At 37.6% G+C, this 13078-nt stretch overlaps 1 protein-coding gene across 9 annotated transcripts in view; it reads right to left on the bottom strand.

The window, feature by feature from the left end:
- ITSN2 (intersectin 2) overlaps positions 1–13078 on the bottom strand; it is a 158168-nt gene that overhangs the window by 45114 nt on the left and 99976 nt on the right. For all 9 annotated transcript variants that reach the window (XM_050753558.1, XM_050753554.1, XM_050753561.1 and 6 more), the window contains 7 exons: positions 12804–12985; positions 12348–12492; positions 8800–9005; positions 5263–5327; positions 2971–3137; positions 1253–1298; positions 1041–1162 (listed from right to left, as the gene is read on the bottom strand). In XM_050753558.1, the coding sequence (XP_050609515.1) occupies positions 1041–1162; positions 1253–1298; positions 2971–3137; positions 5263–5327; positions 8800–9005; positions 12348–12492; positions 12804–12985 (933 nt within the window). The remainder of the gene's footprint in view (positions 1–1040; positions 1163–1252; positions 1299–2970; positions 3138–5262; positions 5328–8799; positions 9006–12347; positions 12493–12803; positions 12986–13078) is intronic.

Genomic DNA, 13078 nt, shown 5'->3' with positions numbered 1-13078 from the left:
TTCAAGTCAACATTAAACAACCGGAAGACACACTACAACACGCATCTCAAACTGCTGCTGAAAACGGCATCTGCAGAAGTCTATGTGGAGGTCTTTCAGACTCAGAGTTCTCTGAGTATTTCACAAAAATATTTATATTCTAAAAAGACATTTCTAGAGTTCTCCTAGTAAGTTCAAGTCAACCCTTAAAATGGTGCAGCCGACTACAAATACTTCTTGGAGCTTTGTTAATAATTAATCAGGAGGTCATAAGTAAAATTTGTAAAGAGTCATGTTTCCCACTTAGTTCAGTCCATCTTCAAAGTAAATCAGAAGGTGGAATTTCAGGGGGTTATTCAAGAAGGTATTACATTTGAGCCCCCATTTTTCTTTAGGAATCCTAAGACTCCCGATTTGCAAGAATGAAGCTATGTTTATCCTCCATATTACAATTATATATCACTCATAAAAATATAGTTATTATATCTCTTGTCATCTTTCAATCCCTCAAACGCTTTTTAGTTTTAACTAGTAAGGAAATTTTAGAAGTCAGTGAAGAACCCTTTTCCTGTATCAAAACACATGCAATAACTGTTAACATTTTAGGGAAAAAACCAGGTTCATCTATGTCCATATTGTTTTTCCTTGCACTGCTGTTTCAAAAACCTAAGACCACTAGCGGACAGCCCAATTAGTAGTATTTTCTCAGCACCACCTAGATCATGTCTTTCTCCAAGAGGCTATACTGCAAGCCTGGGACTATCCCAGGGAAAGATGATGATGTGCTTTCCTTTAAGAACCTGATCTTTGAATTATAAAGGAATGCATTATTGGAAAACAATTATGTCTTTGGAGAAAATTATTCCTTAAATTGTTACTTATAATATCAACTCAACTGCACTAAAAATGTACACGTAAAAGACTAAAGGAAATATAACGCAGTAAAATATTGATAATGATTACCTCTAAGTGATCTAAAAATTTTTATTAATTTTATCTTTTTTATGGAACATGCAGTACTTTTATAATAAAATTTATAGATGCTATTTAATGAAGATTACCTGTAACTCTCCTTGCCACCACCCACTTGTATTTTTCTTTAGAATTAATATTAACTGTCCTGGTGCAAGGCTAAGTTGTTCAGAACCAGAAGCAACATATGCTGAAGTTACCTGAGCAATCTCTGAAAAGAAGACAAACAAGAAACTATGAATTCAAGATTGCAACAGAGCAAACACTTTAGTAATTTTTTTAAGATCATTACTATACATACCAGGTTTTTTATTTGATGCTCCAGACTTGCTAGCACTCCCAAAACTCTACAAGAAAAAGATACCATATTGTTTTATTATTTCCAACAATCCAGAAGTAAAAGTACAAAGGTTAATGGGAATTAGAGATTTCAAATTCCCAGCATTCCTTTTTCTTTAAATGAAGATGAAAATGACAATGAACCTCATGCAGTATTAACAAATAAGTGAAAAATCCAACACTTATGAGGAGATCTGGTCTGCTAATGTAAAACATTATATACAAGTGGCTGATGTCGTCAACCACTGACTCAACAGGAAGAGCTTGTTTTCTGAAACTTAAATATTAAACATGACCCTCTAGGCCAAATGCACCCCATTCATCAATGGTGTTAGCACCAATGCCCACTATGCACAACACATGTGTCCTGGATATGTCAAGGTATATGTTATTTTGCTCCTGCTTTCTCTAAGGGATCCTGACTTATCTATGGATCTTGATGAACAGGAGACAATGTTTTTATTTTTATTTATTTATTTTACCATGCTCCCCCCAAACTGACTGAATCTGACCTAAGAACAAAAAACCTCTATCCTGTGTAGCAACTATTACTTCTGTTTCACTTTGAAGGATAAACTGGCCCAACCACATTTCCTCTTCATAGGAATTTGAACAACAAAAGGGATGGGATTAAAAAGAATTTTGTTCTGTCAGGGAACACAGCTGCAGCACAAGTATTAAGCAGAGTGGATGGTAGTTAAAAGCTAACGTTTTCTGAGTACTGTGTAACAGACACTCCTCTAAGAGGTTCCATACGTTCTGCTATTTAATTTTCACAATAACATTATTAAGTATGATTATCTCCATTTTACAGAGAAGGAAACTGAGGCACAGAAAGGTACAGTAACTTGTCCAAGGTCACTGAGCCTCTAAGTGGTACAGCTGAGAGTCAACCCAGGTAGTCTGATTCTACTACACCAATGGCTCTCAGCATGTGGTTTTTAGAACCTGGAAATAGTCCTTGAGCCTCTTTCAGGGGTCCGTGGGATAAAAACTATTTTCATAAAAATACTAAGACATTATTTGTCTTCTTCATTGTGTTGACATTTACAATTGTGGGTAAAATCATTGGTGCTTTAGTGTGAATCACAGCAGTGGCACCGAATGACACTGAAGTTACAGTAGTGTTCTTCACTGCCATGCACTCCAACTAAAACAAAGCCAGTTTCACTTAACGATGTCTTTAATGAAGCAGCAAAAATTTTATTAAATCTTAACCTTCAAGTCCATACCTTTTAAAAATTCTGTGTGAGTAAACAGAAGTGTGCCTAAAACATCTGTGCTGCATACTAAAGTATGACGGTTGTCTGAAGGAAAGCATTTGTGTGACTTAATTGTGCACTCAACTAAGTTTTTCATGGAACAACATTTTTACTTCAAAGAACCAATAGAAAAACTATTTAGCCTTGGGATTTAGCAAACAAAAATGAAGTAAGCCTGGTCCCTTCAAGGAAAACAGCTGACAGAATTTTTTGCCAATGATAAAATTCAAGATTTCCAGGGAAAATTAAAATTTTAGAAAATTTGTACATACCACTGATCAAAACCATAAACATGATCTCTGTTTTAAGCATAAATCTTGATTAACAAGAACGGGTTGATCTTATTTTTAATACCAAAATAATTTAAGTATAAACCTGATTAACCAGATGGGTTGGTTTTATTTTAATACCAAAATACCTCTTGATCCTTTGGTTTGACATAGTTTGATGGAAAAATTCCACTTCTATCTCCAATACTTCCTGTCCACCACTCTCCATCTTTCTGGGTCACCAATATTTCTTCACCTTCTGTGAAAGTCAAATCTCCAGGTTCCACACTTGAATATGGATAAAGTGCAATATATTCTGTAGGGAATAAAGTAAAAAAAAGCAGATTCTGGTTTTAAGATTACAAAAGTGAAAAAGAAATTAGGTTATTCTCCAAGACATTGTATAAGTTTGCTGTGAAAGACCTTGTGCCTTCAGGAAACCTAATATTAAAAGATGTAAAGGACGAAGCAATTATTTAATAATTCCTTAGAAACAAGTTATTTAACTTAACATAAAACTTTAGAGTTTCTTTTATTCTCAATTGTTTTATTTTTTATCACAAAGAATTACCCAAAACTACAAACAGATATTAGTATCTCTATAGATAAAGACACCCAGGCTTAATGAGATTAAGTCACTCAGTTATTTAGATAATGGAGTCAAGATAGGAAAATATATTTTTTAACATTTTTATACAAGAAACATTTTAATCTGCTACATTATTTTCTCTTTAATTCTTTTAAGTACACAGTTATGGAAATACTCAATATCCAGAAGACAGCAGTACTAGAAGCCAAGTTCTATCACGATGACCCAGCTTCTAGCACAGTACTTGACTTGGAGTAGATGCTCGATAAATGTTAACAAATGACCTCGGCTGGGCGCAGTGGCTCACACCTGTAATTCTAGCACTTTGGGAGGCCGAGGCGGGAGGATCACCAGGTCAGGAGATTGAGACCATCCTGGCTAACACGATGAAACCCCATCTCTACTAAAAATACAAAAAATTAGCCAGGCGTGGTGGCGAGTGCCTGTAATCCCAGCCACTGGGAGGCTGAGGCAGGAGAATGGCGTGAACCCAGGAGGCGGAGCTTGCAGTGAGCCCAGACCGCACCACTGCACTCCTGCCTGGGCAACAGGGCGAGACTCCGTCTCAAAAAAACAAAAAAACAAAAAAATGACCTCGAGGGAAATATCTAAATTTTTATATTGCCTTTGATTTTTGTTTCTGTGATTGTTACTACTTAGAAGGAACAGTTGGCGACTTGGTTTTCTAAGCCTTTTTCTTTCTAGTTTTATTTATATTTGCCAACATGGAATTTGATCTTAATATCATAAACTGGAGATGATCAGAAACACCATTTGCAACCAATTATTTAATATTGGCATTCCCAGTATTACTCAATTAATTTAACAAAATTCAAAGTGATTACAAGGTTTAGGTACGCTGCAATAAAAGTAGGGTCCTTTCCAACATGCTCCTCACTACTTTCCTATGCTCACCTCAGAGTACTCATTCCACAGTACACCTATGATTCAGCTTCACTGGTGACATGTGGTTCCCCCGTTCCTTGACTCATTCCATTCCCTCTGTCTAGAAGTGCATTCTCCTCTGTCACTATGCTAGATCCTACTCATTGTTTAGGATGATGCAATACTGCCATCTCTGTGGATTCATATGTCCTACTCTAAATTAGTTTTCTTCTCTCATTAAATAATTTATCACAATTGTATGCTCCATTCTATTGTGAGCACTTTGGAAACTTTCATTCATCCTTGTACTTTCCAGGCTTTACCATAGAATCTTCAACATAATAGATACTGAATTTTGTTCAATTTAACATCAAACTGATATTTTTAGCAAAACATAAAATGTACCTCAGCTATTCAACTAACTTTATAATGGACTTATACATTTCATTTATAAATTTATGTAACTATTAAATACAAATATCATCTGAAATTAGGGTGATCTTTCATTTTTCCTCACATTAACAAAGTCAAAATAATTTATTAAACAACCCAAAGGGATATAGAAAAAAATTCTTTGCAATATTTATGATAAAGTATACCTTGGTACTTCTTAATGATTCATATGGTACATTATAATTAAAATTTATAAGCAACTAAATGTACTGAAATGTCCTTACCTCCTAAACATCTGTAATCAATAATTGCAACACTTTCTATTTATGATGTTATTCATCAAACCAATCTATGCTGAATTTTCATAGCACTGCCTTTCTAAAGTGCCAAGTATTTTCATTCATGTTTTTTCTATATTCTCAATATTCACATGAAATAGATAGGGGCAGATTTTCCTAATCTCACTTTAATACTGAAGACACAGAAATGGGGAGAATAGCAACTATGTGAAGTCAGGTAGTTAGTCAAGAGCTAAATTGATTACCACCTAATTTACAAATTGCCAAAAGCTTACCTTCTCCAACTGAATAGGCTGCCGAGGTAGGTTTCTTATTTATAGCTGCATATAAAGCTTCTGGTCTACCAAATATATAAACAAAAAACAATAAAACAAACAAATACAAGCAAAAATAAGACAGGTGATTTGATGCACAGGTTTTAGTAGTGCATTTTTTAGGGCTTTCTCAAATTAATCTAAATATAGTCTCAGTACACAGAACTGGGAAGACTTATACAGAACATCCTGCAGAATTAAGAACAGCCTAATTATACACTTCTACATTTTAAAATATATTTTTAAAATTTCAATATGATTTATAAATAGTTTTTCAATTGTGAAATACTTCGCCTTTCTAAAGAAACTTAAAAGACACCCACAAATTGGTAAGTGGTAAGCACATATAGGGCTTAGTTTAGTGTAGGAAAAAACAAGGGCAATATATAAATTTATTATCTGTTTAGAATGCACTACATTAAAAAAATAAAAATAATAAAACGTTGTTTTTATTATCTCAGAACGGCTGTAACATTAATTTCCATTTTAACCCAGGAATCTGTTTTCAAAAAATCTAGAAGACTGGCCTGTTTAACTAGACACCTGTGGGATGCATCAGGGCTCCTCAGGACCTGTGAGTAAATTACACAGTGAGGCAGTTTTTAAATAAACAGAAGGGGAACCTTATTACAACTACTGGTCACAACTGAATGGACTGTCTTGTTTAATGCTAAATTCTCCGTTATTTGCAGGTTTTCAAGTTACATGACTTATCTGTTAGAAAACACTGGTAACTGTATGAAAAGTTAGAAGAAATGCCCTTTAAAACATTGAAACTTAATCTGTTTTTGCTTCAGTTTTCTTCTCTGTAAATGTTATGGACATAAAATAAGACAATTTCTATAAAGGAATTGTCTATAAAGGGCCTAGCACAGTGCATGCATACAAATGCCAGCTATATATGGTTGTTGTTACTATTATTACATTCTTCTAAATCCAAAATTCGGCCAGGTGTGGTGGCTCACACCTGTAATACCAGCACTTTGGGAGACCAAGGTGGGCAGATTACCTGAGGCCAGGAGTTTGACACCAGCCTGGCCAACATGGCAAAACCTTGTTTCTACTAAAATACAAAAATTAGCCCGGTGTGGTGGTGCATTCCTGTAATCCCAGTTACTTGGGAGGTTGAGGCAGGAGAATCGCTTGAACCAAGGAGGCAGAGGTTGCAGTGAGCTGAGATTGTGTCACTGCATTCCAGCCTGGGCTACAGAGTGAGACTCTGTCTTGAAAAACAAATAAATAGGGCTGGGCATGGTGGCTCATGCCTGTAATCCCAGTACTTTGAGAGGCCAAGGCAGGCGGATCACCGGAGGTCAGGAGTTTGAGACCAGCCTGGCCAACATAGTGAAACCCGTCTCTACTAAAAATACAAAAATTAGGCTGGGGGCGGTGGCTCACGCCTGTAATCCTGGCACTTTGGGAGGCCAAGGCAGGCGGATCACCTGAGGTCAGGAGTTCGAGACCAGCCCGACCAACATGGAGAAACCCCATCTCTACTAAAAATACAAAAAAACTTAGCCAGGCATGGTGGCGCGTGCCTGTAATCCCAGCTACTTGGGAGCCTGAGGCAGGAGAATCGCTTGAACCCGGGAGGTGGAGGTTGCGATGAGCCGAGATGGGGCCATTGCACTCCAGCCTGGGCAACAACAGTGAAACTCTGTCTAAAAAAAAAAAAAAAATTAGCCGGGCGTGGTGGTAGATGCCTGTAATCCCAGCTATTTGGGAGACTGAGGCAGGAGAATTACTTAAACCCAGGAGGTGGAGGTTGCAATGAGCCATGATTGCACCACTGTACCCAAGCCTGGGCGAAAGAGCGAGAATCCATCTCAAAAATCAATCAATCAATCAATCCTAAATTCCATGTCAGGCTGAAAAGCAAATTTTTAGAAACTGAGCACTACCTTCCAGAAACATAGAAACTCAGCAGTGAAAGGATCTTTAAAGATTATTTGGCTTAATATTTTAATTCAATCAATTAGAAAACTGAAGATTAAGTAGGTTATTCCTTACAGCCTGGCAAAAATAGCAGAGCCAAAATTCAAACCTCTTGACTGATAAAGAACAGCATCTTTTCATCAAATCAAACTGCTTTTCTACCAACTTCCATATAAAACACAAGAGACAGTTACCCATAGCTATATTATAGTACTTATTTCCTTGTATTATATTTGACAACTTGACTCCCTACAGAGTAGGAAATAAAGGCCAGAGACCTAACCTATCTAGTTTTTAGCTGTTTTCATTTGAAAATTCATTCGATTGTTCATTCATTCACGCCTCTCCTCATTCACTCAGCTAATATGATTGAACAGCTACAATGCATTATGATTAGAACAGGCATGAAGAAACTGAAAAATGAACAAATAAAAAAAGACATTAGATCATAAGACCTCATAGAGCTTATGGCCTAATAAGGGACATTGGTTTAAAAAAAAAAATACCAGTAACTATAATGCAGACTGCTATAAGCAGTAAGAGACGTTATATTCAAGGAATCTTGGAGACTCAGAAATGGGAATGCCCAATTTGGCCAAGAGGAGGCCCTCAGTAAAGAGTTACTTAAATATTGACAATTTAAAGTAGACAAGGGAGAAATGCTTGAAAGAAAATGAAAGGTAACTTTTCTAACTGATTTATGGTACAAAGAAATGGCCAGGTAAGGTGGCTCACACCTGTAATCCCAGCACTTTGGGAGGTGGAGGCACGAAGATCGCTTGAGCCCAGGAGTTTGAGACCAGCCTGGGGTAACACAGCAAAACCCCATCTCTACAAATAATTTAAAAATTAGCCAGAGTGGTACCATGCACCTGTGGTCCCAGTTACTCGGGAAGCTTAGGTGGGAGGATGGCTTAAGGCTGGGTGGTCAAGGCTGCAGTGAGCCATGATCCACCACTGCACTCTAGCCTGGGCAACAGAGTGAGACCCTGTCTCAAAAACAAATTTTAAAAAGCAACAGATCTAAAATTTTGAGTAGCTTGAAAATTTTATGAATCTGAAATAACTAGAATGAAAGACATTCTAAACCGAAACAAATATCTGAAGTATGCTTTTTTCATCCTAAGAATTACCTTTCTTTTTTCTCTTTTGATACAGGGTATCACTCTGTCACCCAGGCTAGAGTGCAGTGGTGCCATCTTGGCTCACTGCAACCTCTGCCTCCTGGGCTTAAGCGATTCTCCCACCTTAGCCTCCCAAGTAGCTGGGACTACAGGCATGCACCACCAGGCCTGGCTAATTTTTGTAAGTTTTGTAGAGACAGGGTTTCACCATGTCGCCCAGGCTGGTCTCAAACCCCTGGGCTCAAGTTATCTGCCTTCCTTGGCTTCCCAAAATGCTGGGATTACAGGTGTGAGCCACTACGGCCAGCCAGAATTACCTTTCTGATATTCAAACTCAAGTATAAAACTGTTATTTTATTATACACTCAATCAGACCATGGCTGACTCATTAGAGAAAATACCAACATCCACATCCATGAAAACACATAAAGATGCTTACTCTTCCCGTTTTACTTCACTCCCAGGAATGATCTTGACATAAGATTTTGGAAACCATCCTCTTCCTCCATGCACCTCCCCAAACCACCAATTTTCTTGCTGCTCCAAGACAGTAATGATGTCATGTTTTGAGAAGTTCAAGTGGTTATCTTTCTTTGCAGTCCAGGAACAAAGAGCCTGTGCTTTTAGGTTTTCTACTACTTGTCCCTGTGAATACAAAACCACCAAACTTTTTAAAAAGGCAGTGGTAACCATGATTTCTGTTTCTGTGTATATAACATACTTACTGTTCAAACAGCAGACCAGTTTGGTGTGGTGGTGACTTAAGATAACTTTAGTCTATTAACTGACTTTAAATTATACATGACAGACAACTATGTGACTAGCCTTCTGTTAAGACAGACTGAAAACCCACCATTCAAAGAAACCTCATCACATCACTGGTAGAGAAGGTAAATAATGGGTACTCAAGAAATGTATTCATACATCCATGAAATATACATCATGGAACAAATAGAAAAGAAGTGTTACTGTAAATCTTTTTTCTCCTCCAGCTTGCAGTGTAATGCCGTTTACTCCACTAGGGAAGGAAATTGGCATGCTTGGCTCCCACTGTTTCTCAGATTTTCTCTTAACTTCCTCTATTCTATTCATTCTTCTTTCTTTCCCTCCTCTCTCAAAGGAATGAGTGTTTTGTTCTTTTAATAAGGCTAAACTCTTATTCTCCAAGTCTTCTATTACGCCCTTTTATTTTCTAGAAATAGTTTATAACATTAAGTCCTTCTCTTCAATCTACTTCTCTACTTGCTTCTACTTCTGAATTCCTTAAATAATTGTCTTAAACTTGTTTTCCAATTTCACTCCTCAATCCCTTCTAATTTAGATTCAGCACTCATCACACTACTGAACTTCTTCCAGACAGGTTTATTAATAACATCAAAGCCAAAAGCTTCTTCCAAACACTTATTCCTCTTGATCTCTAAACAGCTAACATCAATCCTTGTAGTTCCTGAAGCTGACTCTCTGGTGACTGATGGCTCCTCTTTTGTCCAACACTTTTCCCTTACTGTTTCACAGGACTTCCCTGAATACTCTTAATTACGTCTATGACTTCTCAAACCTACATTTTCAGTGTAATTTTATCTCCTGAGCTCCAGACTTGTATATCAAACTGCCTACTGGGTGTTTCTACAAAGCTGTCCCTAATACACATACCTTAAACTTAGCATGGCTGAAACATAATCATTTTTAGAACCTACCAAACCCATTCCTCCTGCACTGTCTACCAAAGAACAAGGATACTACTAACCGTTTGGTTGCTCAAGCTAAAGCCTCTGAAGAATTATCTTTAACTCCTATTTCTTCCTCACTCTCCACATTCAATGGATTATCTATTTTATATCAATTCCTAATAATCTTCTAAATCTATCTCCTCTTTCCTATATCTTAATTACCACAGCACTTGTTCAAACCATCATATCTTGTTATTTAGCTATTGTAATATCCTTCCTTAATTGGTTGTTTTCTTCTGCTAATCCAGCCTCTATGTTAGTGCCAGAATTATCTTTCCAAAACACACAACAACTCCACTCTTAAAAATCTTCAGGGACTTTCCACTGCCAAGTTGCCTAGCACAGTATTAAATGCTTCCCAAATAAACCTCAACCTCTCTCTCCAACTTCGCTTAACCCTTTCTCCATGAATCCTGTACTCTAGTCATATTATTCACAATTCTTGTTTCCTGCAAGTATCTTGTGTTAACATGCCTTGGTGACTTTCCCCAAATTGTCCTTTCATGGGAATAACTTTCCTTCTCTGTTTGGTGAAATCTTATCTTTGAAGGCCCTACTCAAATACCTTGCCCTTTGTGAAGGCTGCTCCAATTCTCACCAATTGAGTAAGATGCTCTCTTCTCTGCATACCCCCTAAAGACCTTGTAGATATCTTTAATACCGCATTTCTCATGCTTTACAGCTATTTATGTCTGTCACATTCATTAGATTATCATCCACTTAATGGCAAGTTTGAGTTTCTGCTTTCTAAAAATTTTTTTTAGAGATAGGGGCTCACTCTATTGCCCAGGCTGGAGTACAGTGATATGATCATAATTCACTGCGCCTCAAACTCCTGGGCTGAAGTGATCCTCCCATCTCAACCTCCCAAGTAGCTAGGACTACAGGTACATGCCACTACGCCTGGCTAATTTTTAAATTTTTTGTAGAGATGGGGTCTTGCTATATTGCCCAGGCTGATCTCAAACTCCTGGCCTCAAGCAATCCTCCCATCTTGGACTCCCAAAGAGCTGGGATTATAGGCACTGAGTCACTGTGCCTGGTGTCAATGTCAGGTAGTTTTTGACTTATTTTTTCCTTAAATTTCTAGCACATAATAAAATGCCTGGAACCTATGCCATGGTATGTTTTGAGAGAAGGTGAAATCTGGAGGACTTTATTCTGATGAAGTCTGCAATTTTAAAAAATAATGTTAATGTTACCCTATTGCTGTGGTTATATCTAAATCAGAGGTTAAATATATGTTAAAAAGCTCTGATGTTCCCAAATAACTTTAAAAAAAAAAAAAAAACAAAAACCTCAAGCCCAAGTCTCTTATCTTCTTCTTATAATAACTACAAATCAAGAACAATATATCATGAAATTTGTAAAAATAACATTTTGAGCTTAGACACCTTAGCTGCGGCCGGGCGCGGTGGCTCAAGCCTGTAATCCCAGCACTTTGGGAGGCCGAGACAGGCGGATCACAAGGTCAGGAGATTGAGACCATCCTGGCTAACCCGGTGAAACCCCGTCTCTACTAAAAAATACAAAAAACTAGCCGGGCGAGGTGGCGGGCATCTGTAGTCCCAGCTACTCGGGAGGTTGAGGCAGGAGAATGGCGTAAACCTGGGAGGCGGAGCTTGCAGTGAGCTGAGATCCGGCCACTGCACTCCAGCCTGGGCGACAGAGCAAGACTCCATCTCAAAAAAAAAAAAAAAAAAAAAAAAAAAAAAGAAACCTTAGCTGCTAGCAACTTGATATTATGGAAAATAATTGTTGAAAAACCTAGGCCGGGCACAGTGGCTCACACCTGTAATCCCAGCACCTTGGGTGGCCAAAGCGGGTGGGTCACCTGAGGTTCAGGAGTTCTAGACCAGCCTGGCTAACATGGTGAAACCTCGTCTCTACTAAAAATACAAAAATTAGCTGGGCATGGTGGCAGGCGCCTGTAGTCCCAGCTACTCGGGAAGCTGAGGTAGGAGAATCGCTTGAACCCAGGAGGCGGAAGTTGCAGTGAGCCGAGATTGTGCCACTGCACTCAAGCATGGGTGACAGAGCAAAACTCCGTCCCAAAAAAAAAATAAAAAATTGTTGAGAAACCTTTAAGTAATAGTCATTTCTTCAACTTCACATCACATGTGAATGAGAAAGAAATCGAATGCTACAAACTGGCTAAATGAGTGAACGGTCCCTTTGTACATAATTTTCATTTTATTTTATATGAATCAGGAGCAAATTCAAAGAATAAAGCCCACAAAAATAATAGACAACATACCTGTCCATGAATAGGTGACACAGATCCAGGGGACACAGTTCGAGTGAAGGCTGATTTTTTCTGCCATGATGTATTTACAGTTAGGTTTGAAAAAGATACATTTTGATAATCAGTCACTGATGCTGGTTGATTTGAAGAAAGTGGTCTGCAAATATAACACTTTGATATAAGTATACTTAATTGTTTAGAACTTAATGAAATACTACCAATTTATCAACTTGTATATTATACACGCTGTGCTTACACACAATTTGTGGGAAAAGAAATAATTCATTAACAAACTACTGACCCATGTTTTCACTTACTAAATTTCAGTATTAAATCTGGAACAAAAAGTACTCTTGAAGAGTACAACCCAGATTACACTGTGATGAAGCAGTAGGCTGACACCACTATCTATTAGGTATTTACACATTTGCAGAACTATATAAACTTTACTGTTAGCTAAAAACTTACTCAGAGGAAGTTGAGGTAGCAGATAAAGAAACTGTAGGAGGAAGTAAGGCCTTCTTTGGAGATACAGCTTTTTCATTTTCACTTGATGGCATTTTTTCTACATAATTGCATGGAAACCAGCCAAAATTTCCTTGAAAACTACCGTAAAGCCAACCAGGTTCTCCTATGGTTTTTTCATCAACCTATGGAAATAAAAAGAAGGATTAACAGTGCTTAGAAATTCACACATTTACAATGGAAAGAGACGAAGACTATTGTATTCTCATTTTCAGAAT

Source organism: Macaca thibetana, chromosome 13 (genome assembly GCF_024542745.1).
Source record: "Macaca thibetana thibetana isolate TM-01 chromosome 13, ASM2454274v1, whole genome shotgun sequence".
Classification (NCBI taxonomy): domain Eukaryota; kingdom Metazoa; phylum Chordata; class Mammalia; order Primates; family Cercopithecidae; genus Macaca; species Macaca thibetana.
Note: the sequence above shows the minus strand (reverse complement) of the source record. Positions and strands in the feature narration are given on the sequence as shown.